Genomic DNA, 16,862 nt, shown 5'->3' on the forward strand with positions numbered 1-16,862 from the left:
TATAGTCAGGACTATAGACAAGACTACAGTCTGGACTATAGACAAGACTATAATCTGGATTATAGACAAGGCTATAGTCTGGATTACAGACGAAACTATAATCTGGACTATAGACAAGACCTTAGTCTGGATTATAGACATGACTATAATCTGGACTATAGACAAGACTATAGTCTGGACTATAGACAAGACTATAGTCTGGAATATAGACAAGACTATAGTCTGGACTATAAACAGGACTATAGTATGGACTATAGACAAGACTATAGTCTGGACTATAAACAAGACTATAGTCTGGACTATAAACAGGACTATAGTATGGACTATAGACAAGACTATAGTCTGGACTGTAGACAAGACTATAGTCTGGACCATAGACACGACTAGAGACAAGACTATAGTCTGGACCATAGACAAGACTATAGTCTGGACCATAGACAAGACTACAGTCTGGACCATAGACAAGACTATAGTCAGGACTATAGACAAGACTATTCTCTGGACAATATACAATACTATAATCCGGACTATAGACAAGACTATAGTCTGGATTATAGACATGACTATAATCTGGACTATAGACAAGACTATAATCTGGACTATAGACAAGACTATAGTCTGGACTATAGACAAGACTATAGTCTGGACTATAAACAAGACTATAGTCTGGACTATAAACAGGACTATAGTCTGAACTATAGACAAGACTATAGTCTGGACCATAGACAAGACTATAGTCAGGACTATATACAAGACTATAGTCTGAACTATAGACAAGACTATAATCTGGACTATAGACAAGACTATAGTCTGGACTATAGGCAATACTATAGGCTCGACTAATCAATAGACCAGTCTATGGTCTAGCTTATATACTCGTCTCTTGGTTAGTACATTGATTATTCTATTGACTAGTCTATGGTCTGGTATATTAACTAGTCAATATAATTGTCTATGGACTAGTCTATATACTAGTCTATGAACTAGTCTCTAGGCAGGAATAGTCTATTGACTAGTCTATAGATCTATAGTCTATAGTCTTTGAAATATGCTCTTGACTAGTATATGGACTGGTCAATGGAGTAGACTATGGGCTAGTCTATAAAATAGTCACTAACTAGTCTATAGACTAGCCTATTGACTAGAGTATGGACTGGCCTATTTATTACTGTGTGGACTAGTCTATTGACTGGTATAGCGTCACTATTCTCGCGGTATCAGAAGAACTCAGTCAGACGATTTTATATTGAAAAGAGGATATTCAATCCAACACTAATTATATTTTATCTCTTCTCAATTATATAAAAAACTCTCTTTTTGTTAAAAAACATTAAATAAAATTTAAATTTTGTTTAAAATTTCTAAGCATATTTCTGTTTCTCTTTTTATCCCATGTATTCTTTCACTAGTATTTTTTAGATGATATCAAGGAGTAGGTCTTAAGGTTTCTTAAGATATATAATTATTTTTTTTTTTTTTTTGTTTTCAGTTTAATTTTGCTTTAATTTTTTATTATGGTAAGTATTAATGTTAAATATATATATCTGGGTAATTGAACTTGTTTTGTGTTTTTTTTATCCATTAGTTTATTATTATTAAAGTTTTTATAGTCAGACTTTAGGAAGAAATTAAAAAGCTTTATATATAAAAAAATTAAACATAAATTAAAAAAAGCTTGAAAATTGTTAAACATTTTCATTAAAAAAAATAAAAAATCAAGTCTTTCTTAAAAGGTAGTTAGAGAGAATTTAGTTTTTTAAAAAATAAAATTTTATTTTATAGATTTTATTTAGTATATAAATAAAAAATTGTTTTTTCTTTAAATAACGGCAGGATTTCTATAGCAAGAGTTTTCTTTTTCATTTTTAAGGGTTAAAATTTTTATAAGACTTAATTAATTTTGTTTTAAATGCAATTTGAATGGAATGATTTGTTATTTTTTTTATTAATAGTTTTTTTTTCGTAAAATTTTTGTTTTAGTAGGGAATGTATAAGTAACTGGGTTTTATAGCAAGTTTTTTTTAGTACTACATAGAATAAAATACTAAACTAAACTACATATTCATCATAACAAGATTTTTGAAAAAGATACATAAGTACAAAACTACAATGTTTTCAAAAAAATATTTAAAATATTCAATGAAATTTAAAATATTAATTAAATATTGTTTTATAAACCTTTAATAAATTATTATTATTAAAGGCTGGTTTGCAGGATTTTCCATAAATTATTAAGTTTAAAGAAAAATTTTATAAAATTTTTTTGATTTTGAAAACATTGCAGTTTATTTTTATCATCTTTTCAAGAGTAACTATGGACCATAAAATTATTTTCTTTTGTTATTGATTTTTAAAAGGAATAAAGTTAGTAAAAAATATATCTATCACTTAGACTCTAATGACTAAAAAGACAAGAATATAAAATCTTTAAAGAAAAATAAAAACAAAATCTCGATTTGAAACAATTTGTAATTGGAAGAAAAAAAACTTATTCTGAAATTAATTTTGCAATTTGTACAAGTTCTACTTTATACAAATAACAAAAACTTGTATAAAATAGCTGAAAATATTTACTCGTAGTATATTTGCAAGAGTACTTTGAACTTTTTATAGAATAAAAGATCTAGTAAAAACACTTCTGCAAGACCAAACGTATTTTCAAGTTTAAACTGTTCTCAAGAAACTTTGCAAAGGTTTACTAGATATTTTTGTGGTGTTACAAAATATTTTCTTAGAATTACTACATTTGCAAGAGCAGTATGTTATCTATATTTATGACTCTCTTTGCCTGGACTCTTAATCTAGCAAATTTACAATTACAAGACCAAAACAGATTTGTGTTTCCAAGTTTAAACTGCTCTCTAGTTCACTTGGCAATGGTTTTACATGTCGCAAATAGTAAACAAATCTACACAAAACTACACAAGAAATCGTGCAAAAATTTGCAATTTGCAAGATCAAAGTGGTGTTGCATCTTTAAGAATGACTTAACACTGGTTTTTAGTCTTGCAATTTTTTCAATTGTATTATTCAAACTTTACAGTTAAAACAAATACTGCAAAAACTGTCAGTTTGCAAGACCAAAACAGGGGGGTGTTTTTAAGTTTAAGCTGTTCTCAATATCACCTTGCAATGGCTTTTGGCCTTGTAAATTGTTAGATTTATGTACATATTTGCTGGGATAGTTTGATAAGTGTTGCAAATATGCTCAACAGCATTAAATCACATTTGCAAACATTGTTGTGGAGTTTTATTCATTTCTTCATAGATTTGCTGCATTTGCAAGGGCAGTTTGCTATGAAAATTTAACTCCACCAAATACTTTTTGTAAATGTATTTGCGGTATTTTTTCAGTCTTGCAAATAAGCTTTGTTGTATTGATCACATATAAAATTTTGTTTACCAGGTTTGCAATGGGGTTTTTATACATTTGCAAAGCTAATTATCCCATATGCAAACTCTTCAAACTTTTTTGCTAGAATTACAGCATTTGTAATGTTTACAAGGGTTGTTTATAATCAATAGTTGATTGCGCTATAACTATTGTTAAAAAAAACATTTACAAGAGCTTGTAAAGTGTCTTAAATCTCTCATAAAACTGTAATTTTGAAGCGTTTCAATCGTTTTTACAATAACTGTTGCATTTTCAAAGTTTGCAAGGGTAGTATGCTTTGAAAACAAATTCCGCTATAAAAAATATGGTTTCGATGGTCTTGCAAAGTGGTTTATTACATTAAATCTTTTGTATCAACTTTGTTTTTGTGCATTTCCAGGGTCAGCAAGAAGGTTGAATTCCGCTTTAAAAAATACGTTTGCAATGGTTTGCAAAATTTTTTATTAAATTAAATCTCATGTACAATCTTTGATTTTATACATATTGCTGCCTTTACAAGGTTTACAAGGATAGTTGCAATAGTTTAAAAATACTTTTGCAATGGTCTTGCAAATTCGCGAAATTGCATTAAATCATTGAATTTATTTTGCTAGAGCTGCAACATTTGCAAGCTTTACAAGAGTATTTTTACAATTAAGTAAAACTTTGCAATGGCTTTCAATCTTGCAAATATGATAAAATCTTCTGTTGTATAAAATAACTTGTATCAACCTTATTTTCTTTAAAAATTGCTTCATTTGCAAGGTTTGCAATGGTAGTTTTCTATGTAAATTGCGCTATCAAATATACATTTTTAAGTCTTGCAAATTTGTGTATTATATTAAATCTCGTGGATAAACTTTGTAGCAAGAATTGCTACATTTACAAGCTTTGCAAGGGTAGTTATGTTTTCAGGGTTGCAAATTTGTTTATTACATTAAATCTAATGTAAAAACTTTGTTTTTGTAAAAAATTTTGGATTTACAAGATTGCAAAAGTATTGCAAAATTGTTAATTGCATTAAATCTCATTTATTATTTGTAAAAATTGCTGCACTTGCAAAGGAAATTGTTTAAAAAATAATTTTGCAATGGTGTAAAGTATTATATCATTTATTCGTCTTTAACACAATTATTTTTTCTAGAATTGCTACATTTTGCAAGGTTTAAAAGAGGATTTTAACAATGTAATGTAACTTTGCAATGGCTCTCAGTATTGCAAATTTCATTAAGAGCTTTAAATCTTATACAAAAACATTTTTTATTAGTGTTTTGCAAGGTTTGCAAGGGTAGTTTACTATAAAAAGTTAATTGTACATTTGCTCATTGTGTTAAATTGCATTTATAATTTGTGTATTTGCAAGATTTACAAGGGCAGTTTGCTATAAAAAACTAATTTTGCTTTATGAATATGTTAAAAACAAGTTTGCAATGATAGTCAAATCGGTCAAATTTCCATTTCATTTTAAGTTTCAAATGCAAATCGAGATTTTGTTTAAAATAATATAAAAAAAATGTATGGTAAATAAATAAAATCATATACTGGCAAAATTGAATAGAAATCAAACTACTAGTTCAACAATTAGACACTACAACTAGGTTAAGGAAATACTACAATTTAAAATAAACTATTCAAATAAATAATAGAAAATATAAAAATAAATAAAATTTGTCAAAAAATACAGCTACACACATATATAGTTATGGTTTTAAATTTATATTATAAATAAAGGACATTTTTAAAATATCACGTTTTGTTTTTCTTCACTTAACGAAACTCTAACGTTTATAATTCATTAAACAACAGATTTATAAGAATGTTGTGAATGAAAATTTAAATAAAAAGCCAAATTTTGTAACAAGTATTATTAATTTTTCTTTCTTTTTGTAACTTTTTTTTTTTTAACGTTAACTTACTCGATACCAAAAGTATTTGTTTCTTCGACAGCCAATAATAATTTTTCATAGAGTAATTCCGGTGTTGGATATGGTGGTAAGTCTAAACGATTAAAACAGGTATGAGCTCTGGGCAAAGCATTCGGTTTACCCCATTTTTCAATGCAAAATCTCCGGGGTCCGGTGGAACCTCTGAGGGCTGAGAAACCCTCATAGGGTATACTAGAGGTGCCGGTGACAAACTGCAAGAGACGTAATCGCTGTTCATTGGTAAATTTCTCTATAACTTGCCAAAACCATATGATAACCTGATGATTATCATGATAGCCGGAACGATATTCGGTGTTTAAACGCCAATCGTTAATATCTATTTCAGCCGTACCAGCTATAACCAATTCCAATTCACGGGCATCGAATACCGAAACCAAACGCGAATCAACAACTTCATAGAAGCCACGTACTAAAGATTCCGTTTGTTCTTGCACACCACGCTCCAAACGCCATTTAATCATGCGTTCGAGATATTCTTTTTTATTCTTCTCATTGACTATTATATTCTTGCCACCCGGCTTAAGTTCTCTCTCCACCACACGACCCAATAGCTCTTCTGTTACACAGAATGTTAAGCCCAAGTCTATGCCGGTTCCAATGTCATTATCACGTATCCATTGTAATGACTGATGAAATTCATTGTCTAAAGATTCTAAATCACTTAAAGCTACGGGAAGTCTTAATAAAGCTTTGTAAAATGGCCGCGTGAAAAATGCATCCAATAGATATTGATGGACTAAGGCCAGACCTAAGACACGACCACTAAAACGGAACCAATCGTGACAGTTGTCAACGAAGGCCGATAACGGTGAAACTTGTACGGTGTATGTATCATTGGCGGAATATTCAAAGAGTCCATAATAGGGATTGAATAGTTCACGCGATAATAAAAAGAAAAATTCTCTAAATAAAAAGAAAAAAAAACAAATAACATTTAATACACATAATTAAAATAATTAAATTTTTACTTGATATTATTTAAAAATCTTTATTGAAACTCACCTAGATGGTCCTCCATAATCGAGACCCTCTTCGGTGTCCCATAAGACGGCCAAACGGCCTCTCTGTAAGTCTTTTTTATTGGCTGACATAATACGACGAAATGCATCTTCCAGCAAATGTGTACGACGTATTTGTAATCTATGGAAGATTAATTTAATTTCAAATAAATTTTAATTTAAAATAGACTTCCTATAACTCACTTTAATTTATGTGGTCCTTGACCATAACCCTTGGACTCCAATTTCCTATAGAAACATCTTAATTTCGCTTCGAAATCACGTCGAAATGGTGGTGGAGCACGCTGTAGCATGCGTGAATTCAAAATGGGTGAACCCTGAGGACTGCGTTCTTCTATGGGCACATAGCTCATAATCTCTTGTTCGAAAAGACTAAAAATAATAAAAAGAAGAAAGAAAAATTATTAAATTATAGGGACAATACCAGTTAAATCTTAAATCAAGTCTAACAACAAAGTTTGAAATCCATTTTAAACTATTTACAAAAAATTACCCATAACACTACAAATTTTTGTTACAGCAACCAATTTCTTTAATTGCTTTTACAAAATTTTATTAATACAACTAATCTTCTTCTTTCAAAATAACTGAATGGCTTCAAACTCAATTTATCAAACTATTGTCTAGAGGATTTTAGCTGACTTTTATCGTTTCATATTTTACATATTATTCAATCAAATATTTATTTCATCATTTAGGAAAATGAACTCATTGTTATGTTATAAATGTAATATTTTTCAAACGAGTTTTGTCATATTTTTCTTTAGGATAAATAAGTATTAATGTTGATAGAGCCATGACACATCATGCGATTTGTATTTTATTTGAAATTTTATTATTCAAGGACTGCAAAATATATGATTATTTACATAAAATGTATTCATTTATAAATTTAATGTGAAATAATCCAATGATGGCATATTGATTGAGGCAAAATGTACATGAAAGTTGAGTGTCAGTAGAACAAACTTTGAACGGTCTATAGTTCAGTCTATAGTCTGGTCTATAGTTTAATCTATAGTATATTCTATAGCCTAGCTTATGGTATAATATATAGTCTAGTCTATGGTATAATATATAGTCTAGTCTATAGTCTAATCTATAGTCTAGTCTATAGTCTAGTCTATAGTCTAGTCTATAGTCTAGTCTATAGTCTAGTCTATAGTCTAGTCTATAGTCTAGTTTAGTCTATAGTCTAGTCTAGTCTATAGTCTAGTCTAGTCTATAGTCTAGTCTAGTCTATAGTCTAGTCTAGTCTATAGTCTAGTCTAGTCTATAGTCTAGTCTAGTCTATAGTCTATAGTCTATAGTCTATAGTCTATAGTCTATAGTCTATAGTCTATAGTCTATAGTCTATAGTCTATAGTCTAGTCTAGTCTATAGTCTATAGTCTATAGTCTATAGTCTAGTCTATAGTCTAGTCTATAGTCTATAGTCTAGTCTAGTCTAGTCTAGTCTAGTCTAGTCTAGTCTAGTCTATAGTCTAGGCTATAGTCTAGTCTAGTCTATAGTCTATAGTCTAGTCTAGTCTCTACTCTAGTCTATAGTCTAGTCTATAGTCTAGTCTATAGTCTAGTCTATAGTCTAGTCTATAGTCTAGTCTATAGTCTAGTCTATAGTCTAGTCTATAGTCTAGTCTATAGTCTAGTCTATAGTCTAGTCTATAGTCTAGTCTATAGTCTAGTCTATAGTCTAGTCTATAGTCTAGTCTATAGTCTAGTCTATAGTCTAGTCTATAGTCTAGTCTATAGTCTAGTCTATAGTCTAGTCTATAGTCTAGTCTATAGTCTAGTCTATAGTCTAGTCTATAGTCTAGTCTATAGTCTAGTCTATAGTCTAGTCTATAGTCTAGTCTATAGTCTAGTCTATAGTCTAGTCTATAGTCTAGTCTATAGTCTAGTCTATAGTCTAGTCTATAGTCTAGTCTATAGTCTAGTCTATAGTCTAGTCTATAGTCTAGTCTATAGTCTAGTCTAGTCTATAGTCTAGTCTATAGTCTATAGTCTAGTCTATAGTCTATAGTCTAGTCTATAGTCTAGTCTATGGTCTAGTCTATAGTCTAGTCTATAGTCTAGTCTATAGTCTAGTCTATAGTCTAGTCTATAGTCTAGTCTATAGTCTAGTCTATAGTCTAGTCTATAGTCTAGTCTATAGTCTAGTCTATAGTCTAGTCTATAGTCTAGTATAGTCTAGTCTATAGTCTAGTCTATAGTCTAGTCTATAGTCTAGTCTATAGTCTAGTCTATAGTCTAGTCTATAGTCTAGTCTATAGTCTAGTCTATAGTCTAGTCTATAGTCTAGTCTATAGTCTAGTCTATAGTCTAGTCTATAGTCTAGTCTATAGTCTAGTCTATAGTCTAGTCTATAGTCTAGTCTATAGTCTAGTCTATAGTCTAGTCTATAGTCTAGTCTATAGTCTAGTCTATAGTCTAGTCTATAGTCTAGTCTATAGTCTAGTCTATAGTCTAGTCTATAGTCTAGTCTATAGTCTAGTCTATAGTCTAGTCTATAGTCTAGTCTATAGTCTAGTCTATAGTCTAGTCTATAGTCTAGTCTATAGTCTAGTCTTTAGTCTAGTCTATAGTCTAGTCTATAGTCTAGTCTATAGTCTAGTCTATAGTCTAGTCTATAGTCTAGTCTATAGTCTAGTCTATAGTCTAGTCTATAGTCTAGTCTATAGTCTAGTCTATAGTCTAGTCTATAGTCTAGTCTATAGTCTAGTCTATAGTCTAGTCTATAGTCTAGTCTATAGTCTAGTCTATAGTCTAGTCTATAGTCTAGTCTATAGTCTAGTCTATAGTCTAGTCTATAGTCTAGTCTATAGTCTAGTCTATAGTCTAGTCTATAGTCTAGTCTATAGTCTAGTCTATAGTCTAGTCTATAGTCTAGTCTATGGTCTAGTCTATAGTCTAGTCTATAGTCTAGTCTATAGTCTAGTCTATAGTCTAGTCTATAGTCTAGTCTATAGTCTAGTCTATAGTCTAGTCTATAGTCTAGTCTATAGTCTAGTCTATAGTCTAGTCTATAGTCTAGTCTATAGTCTAGTCTATAGTCTAGTCTATAGTCTAGTCTATAGTCTAGTCTATAGTACTTATCTATGTCTAGTCTATAGTCTAGTCTATAGTCTAGGCTATAGTCTAGCTATAGTCTATAGTCTAGTCTATAGTCTAGTCTATAGTCTAGTCTATAGTCTAGTCTATAGTCTAGTCTATAGTCTAGTCTATAGTCTAGTCTATAGTCTAGTCTATAGTCTAGTCTATAGTCTAGTCTATAGTCTAGTCTATAGTCTAGTCTATAGTCTAGTCTATAGTCTAGTCTATAGTCTAGTCTATAGTCTAGTCTATAGTCTAGTCTAGTAGTCTATAGTCTAGTCTATAGTCTAGTCTATAGTCTAGTCTATAGTCTAGCTAGTCTATAGTCTAGTCTATAGTCTAGTCTATAGTCTATAGTTAGTCTATAGTCTAGTCTATAGTCTAGTCTATAGTCTAGTCTATAGTCTAGTCTATAGTCTAGTCTATAGTCTAGTCTATAGTCTAGTCTATAGTCTAGTCTATAGTCTAGTCTATAGTCTAGTCTATAGTCTAGTCTATAGTCTAGTCTAGTCTAGTCTAGTCTAGTCTAGTCTATAGTCTAGTCTATAGTCTAGTCTATAGTCTAGTCTATAGTCTAGTCTATAGTCTAGTCTATAGTCTAGTCTATAGTCTAGTCTATAGTCTAGTCTATAGTCTAGTCTATAGTCTAGTCTATAGTCTAGTCTATAGTCTAGTCTATAGTCTAGTCTATAGTCTAGTCTATAGTCTAGTCTATAGTCTAGTCTATAGTCTAGTCTATAGTCTAGTCTATAGTCTAGTCTATAGTCTAGTCTATAGTCTAGTCTATAGTCTAGTCTATAGTCTAGTCTAGTCTATATTCTAGTCTAGTCTATATTCTAGTCTAGTCTATAGTCTAGTCTATATTCTAGTCTAGTCTATATTCTAGTCTAGTCTATATTCTAGTCTATAGTCTAGTCTATAGTCTAGTCTATAGTCTAGTCTATAGTCTAGTCTATAGTCTAGTCTATAGTCTAGTCTATAGTCTAGTCTATAGTCTAGTCTATAGTCTAGTCTGTAGTCTAGTCTATAGTCTAGTCTATAGTCTAGTCTACAGTCTAGTCTACAGTCTAGTCTATAGTCTAGTCTATAGTCTAGTCTATAGTCTAGTCTATAGTCTAGTCTATAGTCTAGTCTATAGTCCAGTCTATAGTCTTGTCAATAGTCTTGTCAATAATCTAGTCTATAGCCTAATCTATTCTGGTTAGTAAGTTTATGTCCTCTGTAAGACCCTTACTGCAGACAATAAACAAATTTCGAAGCTTCCCAACGCGACTCATCTAAAAATCTTTCAAGTCTGAACTGTTTTCACCTTTGCCTTTTTAATTTTTTAAGAAAATACTGAGACATTTTCAAATTCATTAGAAATCTTCCATATCAACAAGTTGAATCAATCACTTTACTTTGTTGTTTTTGTTGCTTCTGCAAAAAAGCACGTTTGCACACTATTATTAAATTAATTATTATTTTTTGTAACAATTAATAACGATAATTATTAAAATTCAAAATATTTGTCCAATTCACAATCGTTGTTTTATTTGAAAAATATGTATGACATACAACGATAAGACAAAGCTTGTGAATTGAACAATTGTATTTTTATACAAGTTGTTTCATGAACTTATTAATTAAATATCTAAATATTAGTAATTTTAACAAATTTGTCTATAAGTTTATAACTTGTTAAGAAACTAGGTCTAGGATTCGATGATAACCATATGGACAGTTGGAAATTCTTCAATATATGCTTATCTTTACATAGAATTAGATTAATTTTTTATTTAAGTCTATTTTTCAAATGCCTTTTAATGAGAGTATTTGTGATAAGATTTAAAGTAATATAGAAATTGGAAAATTTTTAACCTTGAAAAAAATCGATAACTTTTAACGTTTGCCTAACATTCAAATAGTTCTCTTTTCGAAAATTGTTAGTTCATAACTTTTTTAAATATATGAAATAAAAGCTCAGTGAATAATAATTATTTTAAAGTTTACTTAAGTTCATTTATCTGTAAGAGATCAATAACTTTTTAATTTAGCTTTAGATGATCTAATCAGCAGGACTCTGATTAATATAGCCATCATGAGAAACACAGTTATAATTATATGCATTATTTAATTAAGAACATTTTTTGTTATTTTATTTTAATATAAATTATTTATAAATTAGTAAAATTATTGTACTATATATGGGTGGTATAATAAATTTATTGAATCGTATGCTTCGTATTAACAAATGCCTTCAAAATTGCTTAAAATTAGAGTCCAGTCTATAGTCTAGTCTATAGTCTAGTCTATAGTCTAGTCTATAGTCTAGTCTATAGTCTAGTCTAGTCTATAGTCTAGTCTATAGTCTAGTCTATAGTCTAGTCTATAGTCTAGTCTATAGTCTAGTCTATAGTCTAGTCTATAGTCTAGTCTATAGTCTAGTCTATAGTCTAGTCTATAGTCTAGTCTATAGTCTAGTCTATAGTCTAGTCTATAGTCTAGTCTATAGTCTAGTCTATAGTCTAGTCTATAGTCTAGTCTATAGTCTAGTCTATAGTCTAGTCTATAGTCTAGTCTATAGTCTAGTCTATAATCTAGTCTATAATCTAGTCTATAGTCTAGTCTATAGTCTAGTCTATAGTCTAGTCTATAGTCTAGTCTATAGTCTAGTCTATAGTCTAGTCTATAGTCTAGTCTATAGTCTAGTCTATAGTCTAGTCTATAGTCTGGTCTATAGTCTAGTCTATAGTCTAGTCTATAGTCTAGTCTATAGTCTAGTCTATAGTCTAGTCTATAGTCTAGTCTATAGTCTAGTCTATAGTCTAGTCTATAGTCTAGTCTATAGTCTAGTCTATAGTCTAGTCTATAGTCTAGTCTATAGTCTAGTCTATAGTCTAGTCTATAGTCTAGTCTATAGTCTAGTCTATAGTCTAGTCTATAGTCTAGTCTATAGTCTAGTCTATAGTCTAGTCTATAGTCTAGTCTATAGTCTAGTCTATAGTCTAGTCTATAGTCTAGTCTATAGTCTAGTCTATAGTCTAGTCTATAGTCTAGTCTATAGTCTAGTCTATAGTCTAGTCTATAGTCTAGTCTATAGTCTAGTCTATAGTCTAGTCTATAGTCTAGTCTATAGTCTAGTCTATAGTCTAGTCTATAGTCTAGTCTATAGTCTAGTCTATAGTCTAGTCTATAGTCTAGTCTATAGTCTAGTCTATAGTCTAGTCTATAGTCTAGTCTATAGTCTAGTCTATAGTCTAGTCTATAGTCTAGTCTATAGTCTAGTCTATAGTCTAGTCTATAGTCTAGTCTATAGTCTAGTCTATAGTCTAGTCTATAGTCTAGTCTATAGTCTAGTCTATAGTCTAGTCTATAGTCTAGTCTATAGTCTAGTCTATAGTATAGTCTAGTCTATAGTCTAGTCTATAGTCTAGTCTATAGTCTAGTCTACAGTCTAGTCTATAGTCTAGTCTATAGTCTAGTCTATAGTCTAGTCTATAGTCTAGTCTATAGTCTAGTCTATAGTCTAGTCTATAGTCTAGTCTATAGTCTAGTCTATAGTCTAGTCTATAGTCTAGTCTATAGTCTAGTCTATAGTCTAGTCTATAGTCTAGTCTAGTCTATAGTCTAGTCTATAGTCTTGTCTATAGTCTAGTCTATAGTCTAGTCTATAGTATAGTCTATAGTCTAGTCTATAGTCTAGTCTATAGTCTAGTCTATAGTCTAGTCTATAGTCATGTCTATAGTCTAGTTCATATTTTAGTGTATAGTCTAGTCTAGAGTTTAGTCTATAGTCTAGTCTTGTATATAATTTAATCTATAGTCTAGTCCATAGTCTTGTCTATAAGCTAGTCTATAGCCTAATCTATATTCTAGTCTATAGCCTAGTCCATAGTCTAGTCTATAGCCTAGTCCATAGTCTAGTCTATAGCCTAGTCCATAGTCTAGTCAATATAATAGTCTCTAGTTTAATAGTATAGTCTATAGTCTACTTTGTAGAATTTTTTTGATTCACTTTCAAGTTGAAAACTTTAATTTATTCACAAAAAAAATGTGATCAAATCTAGTTCAAGTACTCCCATATCTTCAAACACTATAACAGAAGAGTATACAAATATTCGGCTAAACCCAAAATGTAGCCACTATAACTTAATTTCCAAATGTACATATCTCGGAAAGAATAATAATTGAACACATGTCACACTAATAACATATGTACTTGCCAAAATAAAAAGTTAAAACAAATGTATAATTAATCATTTAAATAATAATATTTAATATATTTCATGTGTGAATTTTGTACCAAAAAACCGTTCTAAATCAATTATAAAATTAGTCATTTCCGTTTAAAACATATACAAATATTAGAAACTTTTCATATGTGCTAAATAAAGTATTAAACAATTAATTAAAAAAGCATTAAATTGTAATACGAATACAAAGCTAATGAAGGTCAAGTGAGGTAGAAATCTTCAGAAAGGATTGGATAGATAGTGTATTACACAAAATTTAAAATAAAAACAATATTTTTTAATACTTTAACTTTCGCTAATTTTCCTTATTTGTTCAATATATGACTTACTTAAGATTCTTTGTTACTGCTTAAATAAGAATCTTTATAACATTCTATTAAAGGGTTGAATTGTGTTACTGATGGCGTTGACTGACGTTGGCAATGAAAATGTTTTCAACATAAATTTGGGCAAAATTATCTACTCCATTTAATGCAAATTAATAATTATGCGGGCATTTATTAAAATTTTAATAAAACTAAATAATATTTTGCAAACAATTTTCGTTTTGTTTGTTAAATTAAAGTTCAAGGTTAAATAAATTTAAAGGGAAAATGTTGTTAAAAAATAAAAGTAGGAAATTAATGCCTTAATAATAAACTAAATTTATAAAAAATAATAAAAAAAAAACTTACACAGCCCAAACAATATAAGCCGCCTTTGAGAAAAATCCCATTATTTTTAAGATTTTTGAAATTATAAAAATTCCAAAAATTCTTCAATTTACGAACGCACGAAGTACTTATTGTTCGAATAGAACTCGTGGAACACTTTTTATTATTATTTGTATAATTTAGAAATATTTTCATTATACACATTCTATTTAAGAGTTTCAAGTTTTCTGATTTGTTTGCACTAATATCCAAAAAAGGATTTTTAGTTTAGTTTTATTTAAGAGTTTTTTTTTATTTTATTCCAAATTTAATTGATTCACATTCTTTCAAGATCACTAAAAATGACAAAAAATTTTAAAACTGATGATACAACTGTTTCACAATAATATTGAAAATTAGCAGCGCATTAAAAATTTTCTTTCTCGCGAAATTTTCGAACAAATTATAAAACACCTTAGTATCTATTCTAGTCTACAGTCTAACATTTAGTGTAGTCTATAGTCTAGTATATAGTTCAGTCTATAGTTCAGTCTATAATATCGTCTGTTGACTAATCTCTTGTCTAGTCTATAGGCAAATCTTTAATCTATAGTCTAGTCTATAGTCTAGTCTATAGTCTAGTCTATAGTCTAGTATATAGTCTAGTCTATAGTCTATATAAAGTATTAAAAAATTCAAGGCAAGTCTTCAATCTATAGTCTAGACTATAGTCTAGTCTATAGTCTAGTCTATAGTCTAGTCTATAGTCTAGTCTATAGTCTAGTCTATAGTCTTGTCTATAGTCTAGTCTATAGTCTAGTCTATAGTCTAGTCTATAGTCTTGTCTATAGTCTAGTCTATAGTCTAGTCTATAGTCTAGTCTATAGTCTAGTCTATAGTCTAGTCTATAGTCTAGTCTATAGTCTAGTCTATAGTCTAGTCTATAGTCTAGTCTATAGTCTAGTCTATAGTCTAGTCTATAGTCTAGTCTAGTCTAGTCTAGTCTAGTCTATAGTCTAGTCTATAGTCTAGTCTATAGTCTAGTCTATAGTCTAGTCTATAGTCTAGTCTATAGTCTAGTCTATAGTCTAGTCTATAGTCTAGTCTATAGTCTAGTCTATAGTCTAGTCTATAGTCTAGTCTATAGTCTAGTCTATAGTCTAGTCTATAGTCTAGTCTATAGTCTAGTCTATAGTCTAGTCTATAGTCTAGTCTATTAGTCTAGTCTCTATAGTCTAGTCTATAGTCTAGTCTATAGTCTAGTCTATAGTCTAGTCTATAGTCTAGTCTATAGTCTAGTCTATAGTCTATGTCCTATAGTCTAGTCTATAGTCTAGTCTATAGTCTAGTCTGTATTCTAGTCTATAGTCTAGTCTGTATCCTAGTCTATAGTCTAGTCTATAGTTCTAGTCTGTATTCCAGTCTATAGTCTAGTCTGTATCCTAGTCTATAGTCTAGTCTGTATTCTAGTCTATTGTCTAGTCCATAGTCTAGTTTGTAGTCTAGTCTATAGTCTAGTCTATAGTCTAGTCTATAGTCTAGTCTATAGTCTAGTCTATAGTCTAGTCTATAGTCTAGTCTATAGTCTAGTCTATAGCTAGAATATAATCTAATTTTCCAAAAATTCGCCTGTTTTATAAACTTTCTAGTATATAGTCTAGTCTATAGTCTATATAAAGTATTAAAAAATTCAAGGCAAGTCTTCAATCTATAGTCTAGACTATAGTCTAGTCTATAGTCTAGTCTATAGTCTAGTCTATAGTCTAGTCTCTAGTAGTCTAGTCTATAGTCTAGTCTATAGTCTAGTCTATAGTCTAGTCTATAGTCTAGTCTATAGTCTAGTCTATAGTCTAGTTCTATGTCTAGTCTATAGTCTAGTCTATAGTCTAGTCTATAGTCTAGTCTATAGTCTAGTCTATAGTCTAGTATATAGTCTAGTCTATAGTCTAGTCTATAGTCTAGTCTATAGTCTAGTCTATAGTCTAGTCATAGTCTGTCTATTCTAGTCTATCGTCTAGTCTATAGTCTAGTCTATAGTCTAGTCTATAGTCTAGTCTATAGTTAGGTCTATAGTCTATCTATGTCAGTCTATAGTCTAGTCTATAGTCTAGTCTATAGTCTAGTCTATAGTCTAGTCTATAGTCTAGTCTATAGTCTATAGTCTCTATAGTCTAGTCTATAGTCTAGTCTTATAGTCTAGTCTATAGTCTAGTCTATAGTCTAGTCTATAGTCTAGGTCTATAGTCTAGTCTATAGTCTAGTCTATAGTCTAGTCTATAGTCTAGTCTATAGTCTAGTCTATAGTCTAGTCTATAGTCTAGTCTATAGCTAGTCATAGTAGTCTATAGTCTAGTCTATAGTCTAGTCTATAGTCTAGTCTATAGTCTAGTCTATAGTCTAGTCTATAGTCTAGTTATAGTCTAGTCTATAGTCTAGTCTATAGTCTAGTCTATAGTCTAGTCTATAGTCTAGTCTATAGTTCGAGTCTATAGTCTAGTCTGTATTATTCCAGTCTATAGTCTAGTCTGTATCCTAGTCTATAGTTAGTCTGTATTTCCCTAGTCT

General features: G+C 30.0%; 1 protein-coding gene across 2 annotated transcripts in view; it reads right to left on the minus strand.

Moving 5' to 3' along the window:
• Nucleotides 1-1,722: 1,722 nt before the first annotated feature.
• The window catches only part of LOC119609558 (E3 ubiquitin-protein ligase HECW2), a 44,572-nt gene continuing 29,432 nt past the window's right edge, over nucleotides 1,723-16,862 (minus strand). The window contains exons 1-4 of one of the 2 annotated variants that reach the window (XM_037964393.1): nucleotides 14,340-14,528; nucleotides 6,522-6,710; nucleotides 6,322-6,459; nucleotides 1,723-6,222 (exon numbers count right to left, since the gene is read on the minus strand). In XM_037964393.1, the coding sequence (XP_037820321.1) occupies nucleotides 5,286-6,222; nucleotides 6,322-6,459; nucleotides 6,522-6,710; nucleotides 14,340-14,380 (1,305 nt within the window). In that variant the 5' untranslated portion in view covers nucleotides 14,381-14,528 and the 3' untranslated portion in view covers nucleotides 1,723-5,285. Of the gene's footprint in view, nucleotides 6,223-6,321; nucleotides 6,460-6,521; nucleotides 6,711-14,339; nucleotides 14,529-16,862 lie in introns of those variants that run through there. The other variant, XM_037964392.1, reaches the window with a different exon arrangement.

This window comes from Lucilia sericata, unplaced genomic scaffold, assembly GCF_015586225.1.
Source record: "Lucilia sericata isolate MDLA Ls3-8-SP2 unplaced genomic scaffold, ASM1558622v1 Contig001005F_arrow, whole genome shotgun sequence".
NCBI lineage: Eukaryota > Metazoa > Arthropoda > Insecta > Diptera > Calliphoridae > Lucilia > Lucilia sericata.